The sequence below is a fragment of the Phoca vitulina genome, unplaced genomic scaffold (genome assembly GCF_004348235.1).
Source record: "Phoca vitulina isolate PV1807 unplaced genomic scaffold, GSC_HSeal_1.0 scaffold48, whole genome shotgun sequence".
In the NCBI taxonomy this organism is placed as follows: Eukaryota; Metazoa; Chordata; class Mammalia; order Carnivora; family Phocidae; genus Phoca; species Phoca vitulina.
Window position 1 is genome coordinate 8,721,425 of NW_022589751.1, and position 24,551 is coordinate 8,745,975.

Genomic DNA, 24,551 nt, shown 5'->3' on the forward strand with positions numbered 1-24,551 from the left:
ATGACACATACACTTTCTGTCTCCTTCTGTTTTTCAATATATATAGATTTCAAATTAGATAAGTAAAGTCAATCAAGAATAAATTGGTGAGGGGCGCCTGGGTGGCTCAGTCATTAAGCGTCTGCCTTCGGCTCAGGTTGTGATCCCAGGGTCCTGGGATCAAGCCCCGCATCAGGCTCCCTGCTCAGTGGGAAGCCTGCTTCTCCCTCTCCCACTCCCCCTGCTTGTGTTCCCTCTCTTGCTGTGTGTCTCTCTGTCAAATAAATAAATAAAATCTTAAAAAAAAAAAAAAGAATAAATTGGTGATTTTTTTGTGTGTGAAGAGACTCATATAGAATTTCTGATCCTGATATAAAAGTATCCATTTTTATATTTAGTAATACATGTGTTTTGATACCTATATTCAGATTGTTTATAGTTTTTATAGTATCTATCATATTTCAGAATTTCACTATAATAACTCTGCCATAGACTTCTATGTTGAATCTTTTTTTTTTTTTTTCTTTTAAATACCATCCAGAGGGCACCTGGGTGGCTCAGTTGGTTAAGCGACTGCCTTCGGCTCAGGTCATGATCCTGGAGTCCCGGGATCGAGTCCCACATCGGGCTCCCTGCTCAGCGGGGGGTCTGCTTCTCCCTCTGACCCTCTTCCCTCTCGTGTTCTCTGTCTCTCATTCTCTCTCTCTCAAATAAATAAATAAAATCTTTAAAATAAATAAATACATACATACATACATACATACCATCCAGAAACCAGCATGACTGCTCCATATAATTTTAGGTAATACTGCTTTCTGAATGGTGAAAAAAAAATGCAGTTTAAGACTGCATGGCTTTGCCTTACACTGTGAATTCTCAGTGGTTGAAATGCCATAGGCCAATATCTCAGGTCATTTTCCATGGGCGAGGAGGGACTTGAACTGTAGTTCTATTTCAGTTAGTCCTTTATTGTGAATTGCAAAGAAAGGTTATAGAAAAATCATACTGTATACTATTAAGCCTTAAATGAGTTCTTCCTATGTTCAATGAAATTTTATTATAACAGTTTCAGCTTGAACTTGAACTAGGTGGCATGGCTCAGAAAGACAATTCACAGTAAGGTCCCATCTCACTTATCTATATATAATCATGGGGACAACATATTTACTTATTTTTTTCTTTTTGTATTCAACAGAGATCAGTAAATGATAGTTATCCCAAACATTTTTCACTTGGTGATAATTTACAAAATTTTGCTGAAGGCCAAGATGAAGATTTTATGGAGGAAATCATTTTCCCGGATTTACTTGAAGTAAAAGCTGCTGAATATGAAGATGATCAAGAACAAATAAAAAAACAACAGGCAAACATTTTTGTACCAAGTAGTTCTCCAGGTAAAATTCTTTACAACAAAATATTTAAGTCATTAATGAATCATATTATAGAATAATAGCTTCTTTGTATGTTGGATAGATAAAAAGTACTGATCTAAAATTACAGAAAGTTTTATTTGTTCTTCAAATCTTCTCTGACTTTAAGGAAACTGGTTAAAAGAAATCATTTATCATATATATATATTTAGACTTCCTACTAAACTTTAGTAGTAGGGTGTATGATAGTTACCTTTTTTTCCTTGTTTTGTCAATACCAGTTTAATAATTTGGACTTCAAAGTAATATCTAGGTTTTGTTGTTAAGTGGTCAACCAGCGTAAACTGCCAAAAGATATGATTCCACGCATTTTAGAAGATGAAGGATTCTATATTCAGAGAAAGCCACAAATACATAAAAAGACCTGCAACAAAATGGAAAATCGCCTGCTTACCCTAGAAGAGGCAAGTGCGCCAGCTAATAAGTTACACCACTCATTGCTAGTATGTGACATTTGTTTTTAGTGAAATATTTTATTACACTATTTCTTGAATATTTTTGATAGGGAAAGTGTTGGTTTGAAGAAAGTGGAGAAATTATGTCATTACCTTCACCCATTAGACAGTCATGGAATTTCAGGCTAACCACAAGCAAGGGATCTTTAAATCCAGCGCTAAAGACCATATACAGAAAGGTAACCAACAACAGTTTATTTGTGATTATGGTTAGAAGAATTCTTATAATATCAGGTATAACTTATGTGTTTCTGGTGTTAATTCACCCTGTAAAGATATTAGTAAATCTAGTAATGTAATGGCAAAACTATGATGAAATGTAAAATAGCCATTAAAATTATGTTTTTGAAGAATGTTCAATGATATGGGAAATACTCAAAATGCAAAGTGAAAAAGCAGAATGCAAATCATATATGATCCTAATTTTATAAAACAGATAATGAATGAATTAATCAGTGAATGAATAAATACATACATATATGGGTAGATAGATTAAAAGAGTGGGAAAATATATCAAGTAATTATCTCTGGATAGTAGGACATAGGATTATTTTATTTTCTTCTTTCTTTCTTTCTCTATTTTCTAAATTTCAAAAATGAATGTATATTATATTCATAATCAAGAAACAAAGTTTATATGTATTCTAAGACATTATGAAAATTAACAGTCCATTAACCTAATGAGAAGAAATATTTAGACAGAAATAGTTATATTTAAAAATTGGCTTGAAAAATTTAAATCAGAACTATGTACAAAAACTCAATTGCCCATTCATTTGCCTTAACCATTCCATACATAAGAAATATGGCTGTAAGTAGATATAAAGTGGAAAAATACCTACTAAAAATACTTATAGGATGTTATTCTTTATTCCCTCTGTTGCTTTGAACCTGTGAGTTACTTCTGCTCTCCCCAGTAATTATATGCCTTCCATCTGTAGTTAATGCTTCTTCTTTATAATTGTTACTGTTAGTTCTTGCATATTCCAATAGCAGGGACATATTAATAGCAAGGGCACTTAGGTTGATACTTCTCAGCCTGAGGAAATGAGGGCTCTCCCTCAACTGAAGAGATTAATAGTTTTAGGAGTCTCCTTGTCTTTCTATAACATGTAAGGATCTTCTTTATGTATGATATATGCTCTTTTCTTCCCTAGTTTCTATTTCTTTCCCAGAGAATTCAGGAAATCAAAAAATTTTTTCTTATATTGTGATACGTTTTTCATATCTTTATACTGATTATAAATTGTTCTCAGGACCTTCTAAAAATATACCAACACTTTGTGCTGCTAAGAAAACCTTTTGTCATTTTACTATATAAAATGCATTTAAGCTTTAATTAATTTTCCCACTTTTATAAATTACAGACGTATACAATTGTCTACCAGAACTTCTGATCATTTGATGAGCAGAATTCTACCCAACCAGAAGCAAAGAAACTCAATGATGAGGATGTATAATTAGGTCCTTGGTCTTTTTATGTTCTTTTTCTTCATACTCTTTGCCTGATAATCCCAACTTCCATGGCTGCTACTACCATGTACTTGCTGGTGACTCCCAAACAGTATCTTTCCCAGATCTCTGTCCTGATCCTCAATTGCATATACAGAATTGCTTTTAGAAAGCTCAATCTGGTGTCTTTTTTTTAAGATTTATTTATTTTAGAGGGGGGAGGGGCAGCAGGAGAGAGAGAGAGAGAATCTCCAGCAGACTCCCCACTGTGTGCAGAGCCTGATGTGGGGCTCTGTTCTTACGACCCTGAGATCATGACCTGAGCCAAAACCAAGAGTTGGATGCTCAACCGACTGAGCCACTCAGGGGCCCCTTAATCTGGTGTCTTAAGATCAGTACACCTAAAAGAGAATTGCCATTGCCTCAATCAGAGGCAGTTTTGCTGTGAAACTAATGAATTTTAAGGTTAGGGTCCCTAACTTTGCAGAGGTCCCTTTCCAAGGCTCTGAGAGGGATTTTAGCAATGTGTTCATTTAGTTATCTTTACATACAGAAATATAAATATATCCAGTATATTAGCTTGGTCAATTTACATGAAGTCAACAAACCTGTGTAATCACCATTGAGATCAAGGATAGAATATTACCAACATTCCAGAAGGCCCCCTCATGTCCTTTTCCAGTAACTATTTCCCCTCAAGGTAACTACTATTATAACTTCTACCACTGTAGATTACTCTTACCTGCTACTTTGCCTGTTTTACATAAATGTAATAATGGAGTAGGTATTCTATGTTGCTGCATGCAATAATAATTTGCTTAATCTTCTTGCTATATAGAACTCCATTGTATGAAAAATGTATTTATTTTCTTTTTCTCTTCTCTGGGGAGAATTGTACAATATTGGTGTTATTTATTTCTTACGTGTTTGGAAGAATTCACTGATGAATCCATTTTGGCCTGGAAATTTATTTGTGGGATTGTTTTTAATTATAGTTTCTTTAAAAAAATAAAAGACTGTCTCATGGAAAGAATCACATGTTCATGGATTGGAAAACTTAATATTGTTAAAATATCCATACTACCCAAAGCAGTCTACAAATTCAATGCAATCTCTATCAAAATCCCAATGGTATTTTTCAAAGAAACAGAAAAACAATCTTAAAATTCATATGGAACCACAAAGGACCCTGAATAGCCAAAACAATCCTGATAAAGAAGAATAAAGCTAGAAAGAATGGTATCATCATAATGGCAGAATAAGAGTTTTCTGTTGTCTTCCTCCCCAAAGTGCACTGATTCTGACAATCGCCCATGGACAAGAGTGCCTTTGTGGAAGTTCACAAGTCCAGTGGAGAATTCTAGCACACCCCTGAAGAAAAAATAAATATATAAAATAAAAATCTGAGATGGGGTATTTTTTGTTAGGTCTAGAGTTCTAGATTGGATGTTATTTTGCTTTTAGCACTTTGAAAAGAGCTTTCCACTCTCTTTTGAATCTCATTGTTTCTATTGCAAAGCCATCTTTTTTAAAAAGTATTTATTTATTTATTTAAGGGGGGGCTGCTGAGGGAGAAGGAGGAGAGAATCTTAAGCAAATCTGTTCTCTGAACGGAATCAGACATGGAGCTTGATCTCACAATCCTGAGATCGTGACCTGAGGTAAAATCAAGAATCAGACACTTAACTGACTGAGCCACCCAGGTACCCCTTGAAAAGCCATCTTAAAGTCTTATTTGCATTTTCAGTTTTTCTCTTTGGTTTAAAATAATTTCCACTGTAATATGTTAAGCTGTGAGTTTTTCAATATTTATTCTGCTTTAGGGTATTAGAACTTCCTGAATGTATGATTCCATGTCATCCATCAGTTTTAGAAAGATTCTCAGCCATTTTCTTAGCAAATATGTCTGATACCTCGGTCTCCTCTTTTTGTTCTGGGACTTTAAGTACACATGTCCCTTGTGTCTTATTTTGCTTTTATTTTTTATTTTTTATTCCTTGTCTTCTCTCTGATCCTTTAGACTGAATATTTTTTATTTGATCTGTCTTCTAGTTCACTTATCTAATTTTCTGCTCTGTTTTATCTCCTGCTAAATCCATCTACTGAATTCTTTCTCTTTATTCATTTCTTATTTATTTAGAAAGATTTCTCCCTCTTCACCTTAAGAAAAAGTCCATTTTTGTGGTGTTTCTTTGCCCTTGTGCTCCTTCTATTTTAGGCTTAATTTCTAAAATATTTTTTTATTTTTAATTCTTTCTGTCACTTTCTGTCACCTCATTTCTCAGTTTTTCTAATTCTGATTTATGTTCTTAAATGTCATAAAAATTTTCTCAATGTCTTTTAGCTCATTCGACAGTACATTTCTACTTTTTAAAAAATATTTTATTTATTCATTTGAGACACAGAGATAGAGAGAGAGAGAGAGCATGAGCAGGGGGAGAGGCGGAGGAACAGGGAGAAGCAGTCTCCCCGCTGAGCCAGGAGCCCAGTGTGGGGCTCGATCCCAGGACCCTGGGATCATGACCGGAGCCAAAGGCAGACGCTTAACCATCTAAGTCACCCAGGCACCCCCATTTCTATTTTTTTAATCTGTTTTTTGGATTTCTTTCTGTTGTACTTTATGGGAATATTATTTTGCTGTCTATTCATTTTTCTTATTTCTTTTTTTTTTTTTAAAGATTTATCCATTTATTTGAGAGAGAGAGTGCACACAGGGGGAGGGGCAGAGGGAAATGGAGAGAGAGAATGTCAAGCAGACTCCCTGCTGAGCAGGGAGCCTGATGCAAGGCTCCATCCCAGGACCCAGAGATCATGACCTAAGCTGAAATCAAGAGTCAGACGCTTTTGGGTGCCTGGATGGCTCAGTTGTTAAGCATCTGCCTTCGGCTCAGGTCATGATCCCAGGGTCCTGGGATCGAGTCCCACATCAGGCTCCCTGCTCGGCAGGAAGCCCGCTTCTCCCTCTCCCACTCCCCCTGCTTGTGTTCCTGCTCTCGCTATCTCTCTGTCAAATAAATAAATAAAATCTTTAAAAAAAAAAAAAGAGTCAGACGCTTAACCAACTGAGCCACCCAGGCCCCCCCTGATAACTTTTCTAATAATGTCACAGAACTATGTTGTTTTTGTGTAGTGTTAAAAATATATAGTGGCTGGATTTCTGAAATTTCTTGGCTGTATTTCCCTTCCTGGATATTTTTTTGTATCTTCTCTTCCCTTAATCTCTGTGATCCCTGGCCTTCTCAATTTTTATTCCACTCCTAGCAGTTTCTCTTTAGTGTGAAGACTTGTCCTAAAAATTCTGAGGGAGTAGGTTCCTCTAAGCCCCTTTAGTCCTCTCCAAAAGCCCTTGCACTCCCCACAGTTGGAGTAGACAAAACCTCTTCCAGTTTTAGCTGCTGTTTTTGAGTTGGCATGCTGCACTTTCTGGTGAGCAACTAACTGTTGTCTCTTTGGGGTTCTCCTGCTGTCAGGACCTTCAGATGCTTCAGTGCTTCTCTGATTTCTTCCAAACAATCACCAACACTATGCAAGCTTTCTACTGTTGGTGGTTTGTCTCCATCCACTTGTATTTTGGGTTTCACGAGGGATTCTTGGAGATGTAGTTTTGTTATGGATCTTGTCCATGGATTTTTGGCTTTGCTATCTAGTTGCTCTGCATGCTTTAATGGTAGAGATTTGGGACTATCTAAAACTATAGTGCCACCATATTCCCAGAATCACCTGTCTAATGAATTCTTAATTTAAAATGTTGATTTGACATTTGATTCTTATGTATATATTCCAGTTTCCTCCTAGAATATGCCATGTTTTCATGTATTTTCTCTTTTACTCTGTTTTTTAAAACACATTAATGATAGCCACTTTAAAGTCCATATCTAGTAATTACAATATCTGGGTTCCTGAGAGTCTGTTTTTATTTTTTTTTCTCTTCATTTTGCTCATTTAGACTTGTCTCTTATTATGGTCGATGACTATTGTATTGCAAATATTACATATGAAAACTTATAAAAGCTCTAAAGATACTTTCTTTCAGAAAGGTTCTGTCCTTTGCTTTGTTAGGCATATTGAGTGGGGATAATCATTTTAATCCAATTAGGGACTTAACTGGATTTCAGCTGGGTTGCAGTTCTGTCAAGGCTCAGTCTGTATGTCTTCTGTTTTCCTAATCTCTTTACTGCTTGACTGCAGAGTAGGGTCTTTCTTTCTTTCTTTTTCTTTCTTTCTTTCTTTCTTTCTTTCTTTCTTTCTTTCTTTCTTTCTTTTCTTTCTTTCTTTCTTTCGTCAATTGCTAACACATATCCAAATGCTTAGCATATAGTAGACACTCAATGAGTGCTTATATTATCTGTAATGCGACTTTTATGATCCTAGTATACATTAGAAGAGAAAGACCTCAGTTGACTGGCATAATCTTAGAAAAGATTATTTTTTGCATGGTGCCTGTCATACCATGAGAAACTGGCAATGTCTCTGCCCCATCCTAATTTATAATATAACACATTCACTGACATTTTGTAAATGAGCCCCCCCTCCCCAATACACATACACACCCAACATTGCAATATCTTTCTGTTTTCTCCAGTTTGGTTACAAAAAACACCCATCTCCATTAAAAATAAAAATAAAAGAATGAAAGAGGGAGGAGAGAAAATCCCTAGTATTTATCTTATCTTGTTCTTTGCTATTATGTGGCATAACTTTTATACCTTATGGTGACAATATGTTTCATCTAAATTTTGCTGAAGATAAAGCACAGATATTCTAACAAAATTATATAACTGAGACCATTCTTAGGGAGAGAGATCCTTGAAACAATGGCAGTTTGTTGAATGAATGAATAAATGCATGCATGCATGCGTGAATGAATGAACAATCATGAATGAATGATAACAAATAAATGCAAAATATACAATTTTTGGAGAAATATTAACCACCATCCGGATTGACCTATGTAACCACCAGAATCCCAAACTAGAAACCACTGGGCTGAACAAGTACCTTTTTCCTTAAGTGCATCTGTTCTGGCTTCATCCAAGCATAATTTCAGTATTTCATGGACTTTTAGACTTGGAAATAAATGGAAATGTCACTCACCAAGCATCTAAACTGAGTATTAAAATTCATTCTGTAGCATCCTTAACAGACGATGTTCTGGAATTTGCGTCAGACAAATGCTTCTGCCTGCTTTTCCCTTTTATCTTCTCCACATTTGTTATTCTGTCCAGCTAGCCTTAGAGGCAAGGCTCATTTGGGGTTTCTCACCAGAATAAATGAAATATAAAGGCGACTGAAGCACAGGTAAGAGCTGCCCGAGTACCAAAGTCCTCTCTTTGCTGTTGCCTCTGCCACGTTCCTCTGCCCCAGGTCTTATTTGCCTGTGTGAGTTTTACCTGACCATTTGACTATGCCCTTTACTCCTCTTCTAACATTCTCTTATGTGTTTACGTAGATTTTACACTTGTCATCAGCTTGGATGTTTTTGTGCGTTTATCTGGCCTTTGACTTATTATTCCTAGATCTTTGTGCTTTTAGTCTAACTTAGTTCTAGAAGTTCACTTAATCCCCTCACTTAACTGATCAGTGCAGAATCTGCTCAATAAGACAGTCCTCTCTAGCTTAGGAACTTTAATTTTTAAAAGTTTATAATTTGGTTGCTTAATACCAAAACTGTTTATTTCGTTGGTGTTTATGCCTGGTAAATGACCATTTTACTACCAATTGACTAAATCCTATAAGTGGAATCAAGAGCAGGTTTTTCCCTCTGAGTTGGTCCTTCCGTAGAGAATAGAGATTTATAAAGTAAGGATGAAACAAAAACAAATTTTATGACTCTTCTCTTGCCTTCCCTCAAAGCAGTGAGAAAATGGGAAGATTCCTAGCTCAGGAGAGAGTAGGGAGGGAGAAATGCAGGCATCATACTGTGACCTGCCATCCTTGAGAATCTGCCATGCCAGGCAGAGGTGGGACAGCAGTTTTTCAGTGTGACAGCAGCTGTAATAGCAATGGCACAGACAGGAAATCATGTTCTATTACACCAGACTGGTACAGAGAGAGGGCTTGTGCTCTCTTTTTCAGGGGGATGCAGTCATGGATCTTACTGGGAGTGGCTAGGCATTCATAAACTAGACTGTACATGCTAAGTGACCCATTAGCCCTCTCAAATTATATCGCTAAAAACAAGTCACATACATATTCAAACAAATGTGCTTAAATTCAGAATAGGGTACTAAAACATAATTGAATCATTTTGTATATAATTTAAGGCCCACAGACTTCAACTAATTTAGGGGCAATCTGTCAATTGCTAACACATATCCAAATGCTTAGCATATAGTAGACACTCAATGAGTGCTTATATTATTTATATTTTTTGTATTATAAGTGGAGACAGTCTCATGTATAAAGAAAGATGGTCTCCTTAGCACTTGCTTGGAGGGTCCGAGCCCCTCCAAGGAATTTTCCAGGGGATTACCAATATATTCACATAGGAACAGCATTTTAGTAAGGGTTTACCACTTAACACTGGCCCATAGATGACTATTAGACCATAAGATAGTTGGAACTATTGACCCAACAGATCTAAACACCATTTGTCATAGTGTTGCTATAGGAAATCGTTGCAGGGCTTATAACTTGAAAGTCTAAACTCTACCAGCACACAACAGTAAAGTATCTGATAATAATTCATAGCAAGATGATTAAAGTGGATGTAATATAAATATATTTTATGAAATCAAGGGCCATAATCAATTTCAAGGAAGGATAAAATTATTGTTTATTGCTTTCTATATCCCTTAATTTTCTTTCTTTCTTTTTCTTATTAACATATAATGTATTATTTGTTTCAGGGGTACAGGTCTGTGATTCATCAGTCTTACACAATTCACAGCGCTCACCGTATCCCTTAATTTTCTTACAATTAATGTGTTACTTTTACAAGGAAATTTATAATTTCAAAAGAAAGAATCAACATTGTGTACATATTTTTCTTTAAAAGGCAGTGAAACCTGATCTGGAAAGCTCTATTAGGAACAAAATGGAAGGTCAAAGGGAAATGTACCAATTAGATCTCAACATTGTGGGTTTCCAATTCAGCCATCATCCTCTCTTCAATCAAGAACAAGTATTATGTGCTAGGCTGCTTCAACTTTATGAGTGTTTCCAGGACAGACAGCAACAGAATTTATCTCAGCTGCTTTATGAGAAGGTGAGAATGGCTTTCATTATATTTATAGAGCTGAACATTTAATATCGAAAGGGAAAACAAATAATACAGAGCAAGCTATCCTAGAACATATTCCCTTAGCATTTTAAATATTTAACCAATTAGAACAATAGTTGCTTTCAGTTTTTCTAAAAAGAAACTCTGGGTGTTGACTGGCCAGGGAGGTAGCTTCAAACATATCTTGCAGGACATTTAGTACTTACAAATGGTTCACTAATCAGTGGTATTCTTGGTCCTATGATTCAAGAAGAGTATTTGAAAAGATTAAAAGAGCCATATGGTTGTTTTAAGTCTTCTAATAAAGTATTTTTGGTAAAAATATTAGAGATCTTGATGGGGCGCCTGGGTGGCTCAGTCGTTAAGCGTCTGCCTTCGGCTTGGGTCATGATCTCAGGGTCCTGGGATCAAGCCCCGCATCGGGTTCCCTGCTCCGCGAGAAGCCTGCTTCTCCCTCTCCCACTCCCCCTGTTCCCTTTCTCCCTGTGTCTCTCTCTGTCAAATAAATAAATAAAATCTTAAAAAAAAATATTAGAGATCTTGAATCTCATATAAAATGTGAAAAGTCTTGGTCTGAGAATGATTAACCCAGTCATCCAATGACAGCATAAAGGGTACATAAAAGTTTGGAAAAAGAAAAAAGAAAAAAAGAAATCAAATGAGTGCCCACTAATTATTTTTATGAATTCGTACCTCTCATTTACTTGCTTTTTTAGTTTCATTTTTTGTGTCTGTTGGCAAACATTAAAATTTTTCTGAGATCAAATCTTTCAATCTTTTCCCTTGTGTATATTAGGTTTTGTCATTTGCTTCCTAAGACCTTCTCTACCCCAAGTGTATCAGTCAGCATGCCTTTGGTTCCAATTCACAGAAAACGCTCTCTCAATTGCTTTAAACAATAAGGAAAACGTATTACCTCCTACATCACAAGTCCCAAGTTAGGGCAACTTTAAGGTTGGCTGATTTGGTGGCTCAACAATATCATCAACAACCCTAGTTTTTTTCCTCTCTTTCTAATGTTCATCTTCAGCAAATTGACTTGGTTAGCTCCTGTCAGGTGAACTAACTGGCTGTTCCAGTTCAAGGCATGCTGACCAGACACATAGTATGCATAGTATCTCGCTTTGAGAACCCTCTTCAGCCTCTCCCCCACGTATGGGCGATTTCCCCTCCTGTCTCTTTGGCTAGAACTATATCACATGATTATGCCTAAACCAGCACTAGCAAAAAGAATGAAATTGCTACAAATGGCTAATAAGGGTTTACCTCTGAAACACGTGGAAGATGATTAAGCAATTGAACAAAATTGGGGTTCTGCCAAGCAAAAAAAAAAATGACCTTTCAAGGGCAACCAATAGTGTCTAAAAGACCAAAATTATAGTTATCTTCTTATATATTCTTCTAATAATATACATGTGTGTGTATGTATAATTTCTAGGCTTTTATTCGGTCTAGGGTTTATATTTGTGTCTTGTGGATTGGGCTCCAATTCAGTTTCTTTCCCCCAAAAGGTTAGCCTAATATCCAAACATCATAATTTCCTACTAATTTAAGATTCTGCCTTTATTATAAACTGGCTTCACATATTTACATAGATTAAGGACTATTTATTCCATTGACATATGGCCTAGTCCTGCCCTGTTTTAATTACTATATTATTAAATTATAATGTAGTAGAACAAAGGACTCCTCGTTTTTTCTAGAATGTTTTTGTATGCTCTTAAAGATTTGATCGTCCATATGAACTTTAGAATTAGCCTGTTAACTTCTATTTTTAAAATTCTATTACCATATTTACTGTGATTACATTATATTATTATATTAATTTTGAAGGAAATTTTATCTTTATAAAAATTGTATTCCCTCATTCAGAACTATAGTATGTCTTCCTATTTGTTGAGGTCTTCTCTGATTTCTTCCAGTAAAAGTTTATATTAATTGACTCTAGTCTTGGAGTTCCTACAAACTGTTCCTAACTATGACAGATTTCTCCTACATATGTTTTAGGGTACAGGTTCCTCCAGTTTTATTTCTCTATGGACATTCTCTGAGGATATTTCTATCTTATGCTTTCCTCAGCATATCGTTTTCTCTTGATTTTATTTTTTCTTATTTTCCTATGTTACGCATTCATTTTTATAGACAGATATAGATATAAACACAGTTATAAATATACATGTATAGATATGGATGTAATGTTGGCAGTGGATATGGATAAAGACAGATAAACAGCTATTTTTTCTGTAACCATGGGATTTTAGGGGAAAGATAAGGTAGATTCCTGGGCTCAATCTGCCGTCTTGATTGACTCGCATTTTTTACATTAATTGAGGAACTGATTACCTAGAAAGTTCTAGGTATAATGTTTATTTCTTAGATATTGAGGCTCTTCTCAGTTCTACCCCAAGGTGCTTATATGAAATATATTTTGGAAGATAAGACAGTAATACACAAAAAGTTATACAGTTGTGCTTCTGCTGCACACACCTAGACCTTTGGAGAAATTGGAGTGCTAGTAACAGTGAATGGAATATATGAAAAGCTCTTTTCTTTGTTGTAGCTGAAAGCACTGACAGATGCTACCAAATTAGCAAACGAAAATTTGGAAATAAGCCAACTGACCAAAAAATCTTTACAAGATTATTATTGGCAGATAAGGTAGGTTTGGGACCATTAATGTATTTATCAAGCATTTATCGAGTAACTTCTTTAAACTGAGTATTGCACTTGCTATGGAGGATATAAAATAAGAAAAAGAGAAGGTCCCTACTCTTTAGGCAATTACAGAAATGGCTCCAACCTTTCCTTTAGACCCAGTTTTGTGTAAAAATATTTCATAGAAGTGTCACATGAAAGTAGTTGTAATTTTAATATCAATTGATTAAAAAAAACCACATGTTGGGGCGCCTGGGTGGCTCAGTTGTTAAGCATCTGCCTTTGGCTCAGGTCATGATCCCAGGGTCCTGGGATCGAGCCCCACATCGGGCTCCCTGCTCAGCAGGAAGCCTGCTTCTCCCTCTCCCACTCCCTCTGCTTGTGTACCCTCTCTCGCTGCGTCTCTCTGTCAAATAAATAAATAAAATCTTTGAAAAAAAAAAGAAAAAAGATATATGTCTCAAATCAATATAAGAGGAAAATGAGACAATATAGAAATATTCAAACAATCGAAAGGAAAGCAAGAAAAGAGAGAAAAAGGAACATAGAAGCAGATGAGACAAATAGAAAACATAAAAGAAAATGGAGTTAAACCTAAATATATCTAAATGGGCTGAGTGCTCCATTTTTGTCTAGATTGATAGACTGGATTAAAATTTTAAAAAATCCATATGGAAGCAACCTAAGTGTCCATCATTAGATGAGTGAATAAATAAGATGTGGTATATATACAGAATGGAATATTACTCAGCCATAAAAAAGAATGAGATTTTTGCCATTTGTGACAACATGGATGGACCTAGAGGGTATTATGCTAAGTGAAGTAAGTCTAATGGAGAAAAACAAATACCATGACTTCACTTATATGTGGACTCTAAAAACAAAACAAATAAATAGAGCGCCTGATTGGCTCAGTCGTTAAGCATCTGCCTTCAGCTCAGGTCATGATCCCAGGGTCCTGGGATCGAGCCCCACATCGGGCTCTCTGCTCAGCGGGAAGCCTGCTTCTCCCTCTCCCACTCCCCCTGCTTGTGTTCCCTCTCTCGCTATCTCTCTGTCAAATAAATAAATAAAATCTTTAAAATATATATTTTTTATGATTGAACAAAATATGATTGAACAAAAAATACTTTATGAATGAACCAAAAAGCAGAAAGAGACCCATAAATCTAGACAATAAACCGGTGGTTGCCAGAGGGGAGGGGGGTAGGGAGTTGAGGAAGATGAGTGAAGGGGAGTGGGAGTTCTAGGCATCTAGTTATGGAATGAATAAGTCATGTGGGTAAAAGGTGAAGCATGGGGAATATAGTCCATGGTATTGTACTAGTGTTGTATGGTGACAGCTATACTTGGGATAAGCATAGTATAACTTCTAGAATTGTAGAATCATTATATTGTACACCTGAAACTAATGTAACATTGTGTGCTAACTATACTTCAATAAAAAAATTTTTAAAAGGAGAAAAAAAATCCCAAACCAAAATCCAGTTATATGTTATCTATAAGAGACTTATCTAGATCATAAGGATATAAAAAGTTAGAGAATAGAAATAATGGGAAAAAAAATCACACAAACACTGACAAAATAAAGATGGCATAGCTATATCAAGATAAAGTAAAATAGATCTTTAAAGGCAAAAAGCTTTACTAGATATAAAGAGGGCCACATCAAAATGATGCAGTTTAATTAACATGTATTCATATATATGCATATACACATATATACATATATGCATACAATAAAATGGCTTCAAAATAAATAAAGCGGGTGCCTGGGTGGCTCAGATGGTTAAGTGTCTGCCTTCAGCTCAGGTCATGATCCCAGGGTCCTGGGATTGAGTCCCGCATCAGGCTCCCTGCTCAGCGGGGAGCCTGCTTCTCCCTCTGCCTCTCTCTCTGTCTCTTATGAAGAAATAAATAAAATAAATAAATAAATAAAGCAAAACTGATAGAAGTGCAAGGAGAAATAACAAATTCATAAACATATTGGGCAATATTTACACACTCCTCTCAGTAAATGATGGGACAAGTAGACCAAAAAATTCAGTATGTATATAAAAGATTTGAACAACATGATGAATAAACTTGACTTAATATATAGTTAGAGAACGTTGTACCCAACAACTGCAAAATGCCACTCTCTTCAAGAACATGGGGAACATTTACAAAAGTTGATATTCTGTTATTTCAATAAATCTCAAGGTCTCAATATATTCAACAGATTTAAATCATTCAATGCAGAAAGAAATCTAATACAAAAGTATAGCTAGGAAATCTATATGATTGGAAATTAAGAAATGCATGTCTAAATAATCTATTTTTCAAAGAAGATATCATATTGATAATTAGGATTTTTAATTTACTGATTAAAAACTAATATATATGAAAACTTGTGGTACAGTTAAAATAGTACTTAGAGGAAAATTTGTTTATTTAAATACACATGAGAGAAAAAGGAAAGGTTGAAAATTAATGAGCTAAGCATTCTTAAGTTAGGAAAAAGAATAGAAGGAAATAAAGAGCAGAAATTAAGAGAGCTATGATAGAATCAGTAAACTCAAATGTTTGGTAAAAATTGATAAACTTTGGCAAAGCTGATCAAGAAAAGAAACAGCATGGGGTGCCTGGGTGGTTCAATTGGTTAAGCATCTGCCTTCAGCCCAGGTCATGATCCCAGGGCCCTGGGATCGAGCCCTACATCGGGCTCCCTGCTTGGTGGGGAGTCTGCTTCTCCCTCTCCCTCTGCCCCTCCCCCTGCTTGTGCTCTCTCTCACTCTCTCTCAAATAAATAAAGTCTTTTTTAAAAAAACAAAAGAAAAGAAACAGTACAAATATACAATATACAATATCAGGAAGGAAAGGGGGACATTATTACCCATGCTGTATACTTTGAAAAACTTCATGCTTAAGAATGTGAACATTTACATGGAAAGGACAAATCTGTACAAAAATACAACCAGAATTGGGGTGCACGGGTGGCTCAGTCAGTTGAGCATTGACTCTCGATCTTGGCTTAGGTCTTGATCTTAGGGTCATGAGATAGAGCCCCATGTTGGGCTCTACGCTCAGCGGGGAGTCTGCTTGAGATTCTCTCTCCCTCTCCCTCTGCTCCTCCCACTTGTGCTGTCTCTTTCTCGCTCTCTAAAATAAATAAATAAAATCTTAAAAAAAAATACCCATACATCCAACAAGTGAAAGAAGAAGAAGAAGAAGAAGAAGAAGAAGAAGAAGAAGAAGAAGAAGAAGAAAAACCCTAAGTAGTTCAATCATTGTTAAAGAAATCAAATCGGTAATTTGAAATCTTTCTGCAAAGAAAACTTGAGGTTCAGATGACAAAATTAGGATTCTGTAGAACATTTAAAACAGTGATTCTCAAAATGTGGTTCCCCAGACCAGCAGCATCAGCTTCATCTGGAAACCTGTTAAAAATGCAAATTACCAGGTCCACCACAGCCTTACTGAATCTGAAATTCTGGGGGTGGGGCTTGGCAATCTGTTCAGCAGGCCCTCTGGTGATTCTGATATAGGAAAGGTTGGGAGCCTCTGATTTAAAGATAACTTCTATTTTCACAAATTCAAAGAATAAAAAAAAAAAAGGCCACATTCTTAACTTCATTTCTGAGGCTGTTTTATCCTTGAAATTAAAACTTGATAACAATACAAAAACTGTTGCAACCCAATTTCATTCATAAACATAGTTACAGATATGCTAAGCAGAATTCTATCAAATAATACAGTGAAGTTGGGATCATTCCAGGAGTGCAAGGATGATTTAACATTAGAAAGTCAATTAGTGTAATTTGTCATACTAATAGTGTGTTTGTAAAGTCATGAAACAGAATAAGCATCTTTTAAAACAGTATATTACCTCAATATCCAAATAATATGATCACTACCCCATCCAGCAAAGTACCTCTAAATTTGAAGCAATGGTTTCAGTCGTTAATCTGAAAAAAATATAATAAATACACTCCAGAATGACCAGATCATCTGGAAAAGTCTGGATTTTAGCAGAGCACTTTTGAATAGTGAAAAATCTTCAAGTCATAAAGGAATTAATTAATGGAATTTCAGTAGCTATACCAAGATGTGGGTAAAATGAAAAAAAAATCATAAGGTGGGGGTATCCAGAAGAGTTAGTTACATTCTCCTAGGCCATTTTTAATGATTTATAGTTCTAATCCACCAATGTATTTTTGATCTACCTTTATTGTTGTAGTAATACAAAACAGCTCTATGACTTAGAAAGGGGAAAAGACTTCTCTCTATTACACAGTATATTACGGACTTGGAAACAAATAAAATCCCTTCGACAACGGCAAGGGTTTACAAGCACCCCAGTAAAGTTACAGTTTCAAAGGTGAGTGGCTTGTCTATTTGTTCTGATAGGGCTCCTGAGGAACTGCCCACGAATAACTGGGAATTCACAGTCACTGGGAGAAAATCCAGAAGCTAGACAGCTATTTAATGTAGTCAACAAAGGACCTGTACCTTGAATATATGAATAATTCTTATAACTTAATAAGACAACTCAATTTTTAAAACTGAACAGACACATCACTAAAGAAGGCATATGGATGGAAAATGCAAACATGAAAAGAAGTTCAGCATCATATCCTGTCAATAAAGAAATGTAAATTAAAACCACAATGTGAGGGGTGCCTGGGTGGCTCAGTCATTAAGCGTCTGCCTTCGGCTCAGCTCAGGTCATGATCCCAGGGTCCTGGGATCGAGCCCCACATCGGGCTCTGTGCTCCGCGGGAAGCCTGCTTCTCCCTCTGCCACTCCCCCTGCTTGTGTTCCCTCTCTCGCTGTGTCTCTCTCTGTCAGATAAATAAATAAAATCTTAAAATAAAATAAATAAATAAATAAATAAAACCACAATGTGAATATACCATACACCATTTAGAATGACTAAAATCCAAAACAAAACGAAATTTAAAAGACAATAACAAATACTGACAAGGATATTGAGCAACAGGAACTCTCATTGATTGCTGATGGGAATGCAAATGTCACAGCCATTTGAAAACAGTGTGGCACTTTTTATAAAGCTGCACGTAGACCCATCATACTTCTAGGTGAAACATACAGTCATAAAAACATGGTTAGTGGAGAAGATGGTTACAATTAAAAACTGTACTTGTTAATCACTTAAGCTGTTTGTGAACTCAGTGAAATAACTGGTTTCCTCCCCACAACCCATGGTCTTTTTTCAAAACTGTAGGAGATTAGTGTAACTTCAGCCTATTAAGAAAGATGTTTACTTTGTTGACTTTTTTTCCCACTGCAGTGGTTTTTAACGAAAGTGCTTCTGACAATTTTTAAACCTACCCAGCATGAAACTTTATATGGTAGAGTCCTGAATTCATGTAAACCTGCTTACTTCCCTCCATTTCTTTAAACGAGTCTGATACACACATGCATTCTGAACCCCTGAGCAGAAAAGGGGAGCCATGGATGCCATAAGCTTGTTCAGAACCATAGCTCTGGACCTGTGCCTGCTCACCACTCACTCTTATTCTCACTACGATCGTCCTTGGGATGTAGAATTGTTTGTTGTAAGCGATTGGTCGTATGTGTATATGTGTGTTAGCAACACCAGTAACAAATCTCAAATACTTCCACTATTTCTGCTTCAAATAATTATATTTATTATTAATTAGGATAAAAATGAATAAATGTGATGAACAAAACCAAGAAGAACTGTTAGAAATGTCTGAAACTGAGAAGAAAACTGAAGGAAAAGCATTTAAGAATGGGGAAAAACAGGAGGTATTTATATTGCAAAATAACATTCAACTCCTCTTAACTGGTTATAATATTTAATTGCTTGGTAGAATAGGAAGTCTTGGTATTTGTAACAGTTACCCAACAAAATGACAAACATAAGAAATAAAAGTTTAATTTTAAGAATGGTTGTCTTAAGCAATGAACTTACATTGTATATTAAATATTTATATTTTGGCTTCTAGAGCTTCTCATATTTAGCTTCAGAACTTGAAGAATCAGATATTAAAAGAATAAGGCCAATTACCTTGATGCCACAACTCTCTTTCACTGCAGAATTAACAAACTTATCCAAGTGTTCACTGTAAGCATTTTAAAGGATTATTTCTTCATTATATAGTATCTCTTTATTGTATTGTTTTAATAATAGTGTTAGATTTCTTGAGTGAGTCCCATAGCTGGGCACTTTACTAAGTTTTTAAATACATTTGCACATTTAATTGCAACCATAGCTCTGTGGTATTATCCTCATCTTAGAGATGGGGGAATTTGTGCTTATGGAAGGGTAAATTGTCCAGGGTCACACTTCTAATTCATGACTGAGGTAGGACATAAACCTGTTTGGTTTAATGATTTTTTTTTTGTTTTGTTTTGTTTTGCTATGGCATTAATTTTTGTTCAGATATAGATAGGTAGGATATAAAGCCACTGTAAAAAATAAGGTTATGTGGTTGCCCTTGCTTACTAAGGGGACCTCTTGCTTTCATAAAAAGTATTCTGTATCTGGAGGATCCTCTGGGCAGTTTTCTACTTTGAAACTTCTTTCCTTCCCAGTTGTGACTTTTTCCTTGAGCTGTTTTCTCCCTATTCCTAGGACTTTCATGCAAAAACAGATCTAATATAGATCCCCATTTCTCCCATCTCTGGGCCTACGGATCTCATCTCCTTTAAAGAAGATATGACAACTTAGAACACGGAACTTAAGTCCAACTTTTCGACATCCCTGTCCCATGGGACACTTTGTACCAATTCATCTTTGAGTATTGTGAATGTGCATCATTTAGCACAGTGTTGGAGGGTAGTAAATGCCCCCAAAATATTCATATTTATGAAATGATTGGATGGATGATTACATTTAAAATGACATAAAGAGTGGCAGACACAAAAGCACAATTACCACTGCTCTCTTTCTGACCAGCAAAGTGCAGCAGTGGAGGAAAGCTTTGTTTGTTCTACACCTACTTCCCAAGAGTGTCTGAGATAATTATTATGTGAGACATGCATCCAAAAGGACCACCTACATGAGGATAAGAAAACAAGAGCCATAAAATGGAAGTTAGAAGTAAGAGAAGGAGGAAGAAAAATGGAGGTTAAAACTTAGTGGAAGTCAAGGCAAAAGGAAATGGGATGTGTTCTGTCTTTTCAAAGTTATTGCTGTTGTGAGGCGTTGCTGTCTTTATCCATTTAAAATGTCTGGTTGAATAAGGATCGATTCTCTAGGAAAGAAGAATATACTGATGGCAAGGATAGAGATGAAGGGAATACAGGGATTAAAGAAGAATTATAAAGAGTTTATAGGTGATGAAAAAGGCAAGATTTCCTGAGGATAAATATAATCCTGAATTAATGAATTTTCATAATCAGTTCATGAGCTCATTATTAAAACTACTTTCAGAGGGCAACATAAAGGGGAAATGTACCTAACATATTTCTTTAGAGTTAATTGAGAAGATGGTTAGAAGAGGTCAACAGGGAGATAGGAAAAATAAGTAATCTTTCGGGGCGCCTGGGTGTCTCAGTCATTAAGCGTCTGCTTTCGGCTCGGGTCGTGATATTGGGGTCTTGGGATTGAGCCCCGCATCGGGCTCCCTGCTCCGCAGGAAGCCTGCTTCTCCCTCTCCCACTCCCCCTGCTTGTGTTCCCTCTCTCGCTGTGTTTCTCTCTGTCAAATGGATAAATAAAATCTTTAAAAAGGAAAAAAAAAAGTAATCTTTCGTCTCCTAACCCTCTGAAAAGGTTACAGAGAATGTGGGCAGATTTGGGCGCCAGGAGATACTGGATGCCTAGGACAATTAGGGTGGAGAACAGAAGGGCATGTTATGTTTCAACCTAAAGCTTATCTTTCTGAAAAAGAGAAGTCCTAAACATCATTAGGTCAGTTGCCTTGCAGCTGAGAAGGTATTCAATAAATGTTGGGTGAATGAGCAAATGAATGAATGGCTAGAAGACTCTCTTTAGGAGTTTCGTATCACTTAAGGGATCAGTTTATTTCCCAGCAAGTGTTTCATAGAAACCCTGGGGAATCTGGCTTGCCTCTCTGATCTTTGTGGTTAGAGAAAGAATGTCCTGGAGAAAAAGAGTGTACAACCTAAAGCCTAAAGGGATTTTTAAAGACCTTAAAGAGGATACAACAAGCCTGTTGAGTGAGAGCCACCTCAGTGAGGTTATTGAAAACATGGCATATTTCTTTTAAAAGTGTGTCTTTCTTCTAGAAGTTAGAAAATATTTTCAAATTTTAAATTCAAGCTCCCCCCCATTCCTAAGTCCCTCAGTTTTCTCCTTTTATAAGACATCTTATGATGGGTAAGTGCCAGAATCTCTTTAAGTTTCAATTTAGTAAAATAAATTGCTGAGTGATTTATAGTACCTAAATTAATTCTCTTTCTATTTTTGAGTAAATATCTTCTTTAAAAAAACATTAGAGTAGGAGAGGCTTTTATCCACACATAGGCAAGCGTTATTGGGCTTTAAGATAGCATTTGTCCTCTAAAATGGTCATACTTTAACATGCTTAGGTGCATTTTGAAAAGAACAATATTTTGTATCCATTTTGTTTTTCAAGGATCCTTTAAAGATTTATTTAATTTTTAGGCACGAACAAAAGAGGAGAGCCAAAATTCAGAAGCTTAAGTATTTTATTAAAATATTATACAACAATAAACAGGTTTCTTGCACTTCAGTATCTCCTCTTCAGTTTGATTTTAAAGTCATATTTCAGCAAATTTTCAATATTCAGTTAATATACTGGCCTGAAACAATTTGCTTGGAGGTATGCCATTGTCATTTACTTTTGTATCTTATTTTATGCCATTTGTAATTTTAAATTTCTCATTAGTTACTGTTATATGTGACAAGTAATTTCTATTTAGAGATGACTGATCTATATGGGTAGGCAAGATACTTATAAATAATGTATTTATAACTCAGCAATAGTCTTTTATGCTACAAGTACAAAATTATTTGATTTGTGGTTGTTCTAAATACTTCCATTCTCTCCTGCTAAAATTCTTATCAACCCTGGATGTGCAGCACTACTGTTCATTTGCTAGTGTGATGGAAGAGGGTTATTTAAACTATAACGTGTAGCATAGCTATTGTTAGTGTTGAATGATTTCTCCAAATTGTCTCAGCCCTGACTTAGTGATTTCAGTATCTTGCTGAATTTGTATGTATATATGTGTGTATTTCATTCATTCATTCATTCATTCATTCATTCATTCATCTATTTGTTCATTTATGTTTTGTATCACTTTAAGAATCTGATGAAAGAACATACACGTAACAGACTACTGATCCCTATCAAAAGACCCCACCATAAGAACCCCGGCACTAAAGGAAGGAAAAATAGGACAATGGAAAAAAATTAGAGACATTAAAGGAGTCTAGATAAGAAGTCTTGATGGCTAACATAGGGGCTAAACTTGCAATTAGACCTGAAAGGAAAGTTAGGAGGGAATAAAGATAGAGTGAGGTTTGGGGAGTAGGGAGAGAATTATAATTACAAATCTAAATCAAAGGTATTTTTACAATACCTAAAATAATTTTTTTCTATCCCTGATCAGAGGCTACATTCATTTTGTTCATGTATACTATCAAGTTTCTGTCATCTTACAATGTGCCTCTGTTGAAATTCCTATTTAAAAAATATACTGAATATACTTTCCTGTTGTACCTAAAATAAATTATGATGTAATAATCCAACCACTTGAAGTATAAAACTTGCCTTAACTCCAAGGAGATAAATGTGTATTTTGAATCCTTCATCATCCTACCACTTAGAACATGATCGTAGCAAACTAAGAGGCAGGGAAAGAAAGGAATCTAGCTAGGGATAAAGTACACCATGAGCAACTGCAGAAATTACAAAATAAATCTATATGCCCTAACCTAACAGATTCTGACCTACGTTTTGAATTTACTCCTTATCATTCCTCTTTATTCATTTTTCACTTTAGCCAAACTGAACTGCTTGATTTTTTTTCCCCATACATCCTTGCAATTACCTGCTTCTGAGCTTTTGAACATTCTAGTTCTCCCACTTACAAGGCCCATTTTCATTCTTGACACTCCATTCCAGCCACACAATGGTTTTGAGAGCTGCCATCAGGGGACAAGGCTCTCCCAGGAGACTTCACTTACGGAGGTGGAATTCTCTACCTTTACATTTACTATCCAGGATTGGGCCTCCAGCCCTGCGGTCCCAGAAACCAGATTTGACTGGATTTGATGGAATGGTAGTTGAAAGAACAGCATACAGAATCAGAAGACCTGGGTTTAGTATCCAGTAGACATCTATGGAGCTGTCTACTCAGCCCCTCCCTTACTCCTTCTTCCGGGACTCTTTCTCCCTCCCCTGCCTCCCACGGCTTGTTTAACTTCTCCTCTGATTCTATGAGCCAATGAATCTCCCCTTTTCCTAAACAATTCAACCTGAATTTCTATGAATGTAGTTTCATATAGAGACTCAATTTCTTCATTTATAAAATTAGAGAAGTAATACCTATTTCCTAATCATTTTTATCAGGCTTAAATGAGATAAAGAACTTTAAAAGTGCTATACAAAAGTAAGTTTTTTGGGTATTGTGTTATATGTACCTATATGCTCAGAATATATTTGTTATCCTTTAATTCAACTTATTTTCTTTGAAACCAGTAAAAGGCATTATATTTTTAAGGACTTAGGATTATCTCCTTTCTCATTATCATGTGGATGAAATGCTCTAGAAAAATACCTATTTTATATGCTAGTATTTTTAAAAAGCAATAAAAATGTGTTAATTGAGGGTTCTCATTTTAGCTCCCCCCCATTTTGTACGTTCAGTGACCTATCAACCATTTCTTTTATATTTAGGTTTATGAGATAAGTAAAAGGACAAGCTTACTGGCAAAACTATATTTACCTTTACCTAACAACACAGAGTTGAAAAGCAAAACTGTTTTGGAATATGTAGAGTTTAGCTCTGATGAGCTGGTCATACCTGCTTATGGAGAAGTAGGAAGCAGTAAGTTTATTTAACATGTCCCCCTCCCCACCTTCATTTTCTTCATGAGTTCCATGTCGTACCTAACCCTGGGTCATTTATGTGAGTAAAGAGCATTGTGTTTACAGTATTAGGTTTAAAGTGTATTAAATTCTCCTTTCAGATGTTAAACTAACATTTTTAAAACTGTCTTGAATCAGATCTTTGGGAAATCTAAAATTTGGAATTGGCACCTGTGCTTTTCCTAAATCACCTGAGATAAGAGCACTACACTCTCTGGAACAGGAGCTCTGCTTCTGAGTAGAGAGACTGCTCTGCTTCTGCCTGTCCTTTAGCGAAGCCCAAAGATGCTCTGGGATGGGACGGG

General features: G+C 35.8%; 1 protein-coding gene across 1 annotated transcript in view; it reads left to right on the plus strand.

Moving 5' to 3' along the window:
• Nucleotides 1–24,551, plus strand: part of CC2D2B (coiled-coil and C2 domain containing 2B) — a 92,484-nt gene that overhangs the window by 12,842 nt on the left and 55,091 nt on the right. Inside the window, exons 7-16 of the mRNA XM_032432241.1 lie at nt 1,175–1,373; nt 1,677–1,813; nt 1,915–2,043; nt 10,314–10,523; nt 13,099–13,196; nt 17,413–17,553; nt 18,860–18,968; nt 19,169–19,287; nt 21,795–21,972; nt 24,055–24,205. Of these exons, the coding sequence (XP_032288132.1) occupies nt 1,175–1,373; nt 1,677–1,813; nt 1,915–2,043; nt 10,314–10,523; nt 13,099–13,196; nt 17,413–17,553; nt 18,860–18,968; nt 19,169–19,287; nt 21,795–21,972; nt 24,055–24,205 (1,471 nt within the window). The remainder of the gene's footprint in view (nt 1–1,174; nt 1,374–1,676; nt 1,814–1,914; nt 2,044–10,313; nt 10,524–13,098; nt 13,197–17,412; nt 17,554–18,859; nt 18,969–19,168; nt 19,288–21,794; nt 21,973–24,054; nt 24,206–24,551) is intronic.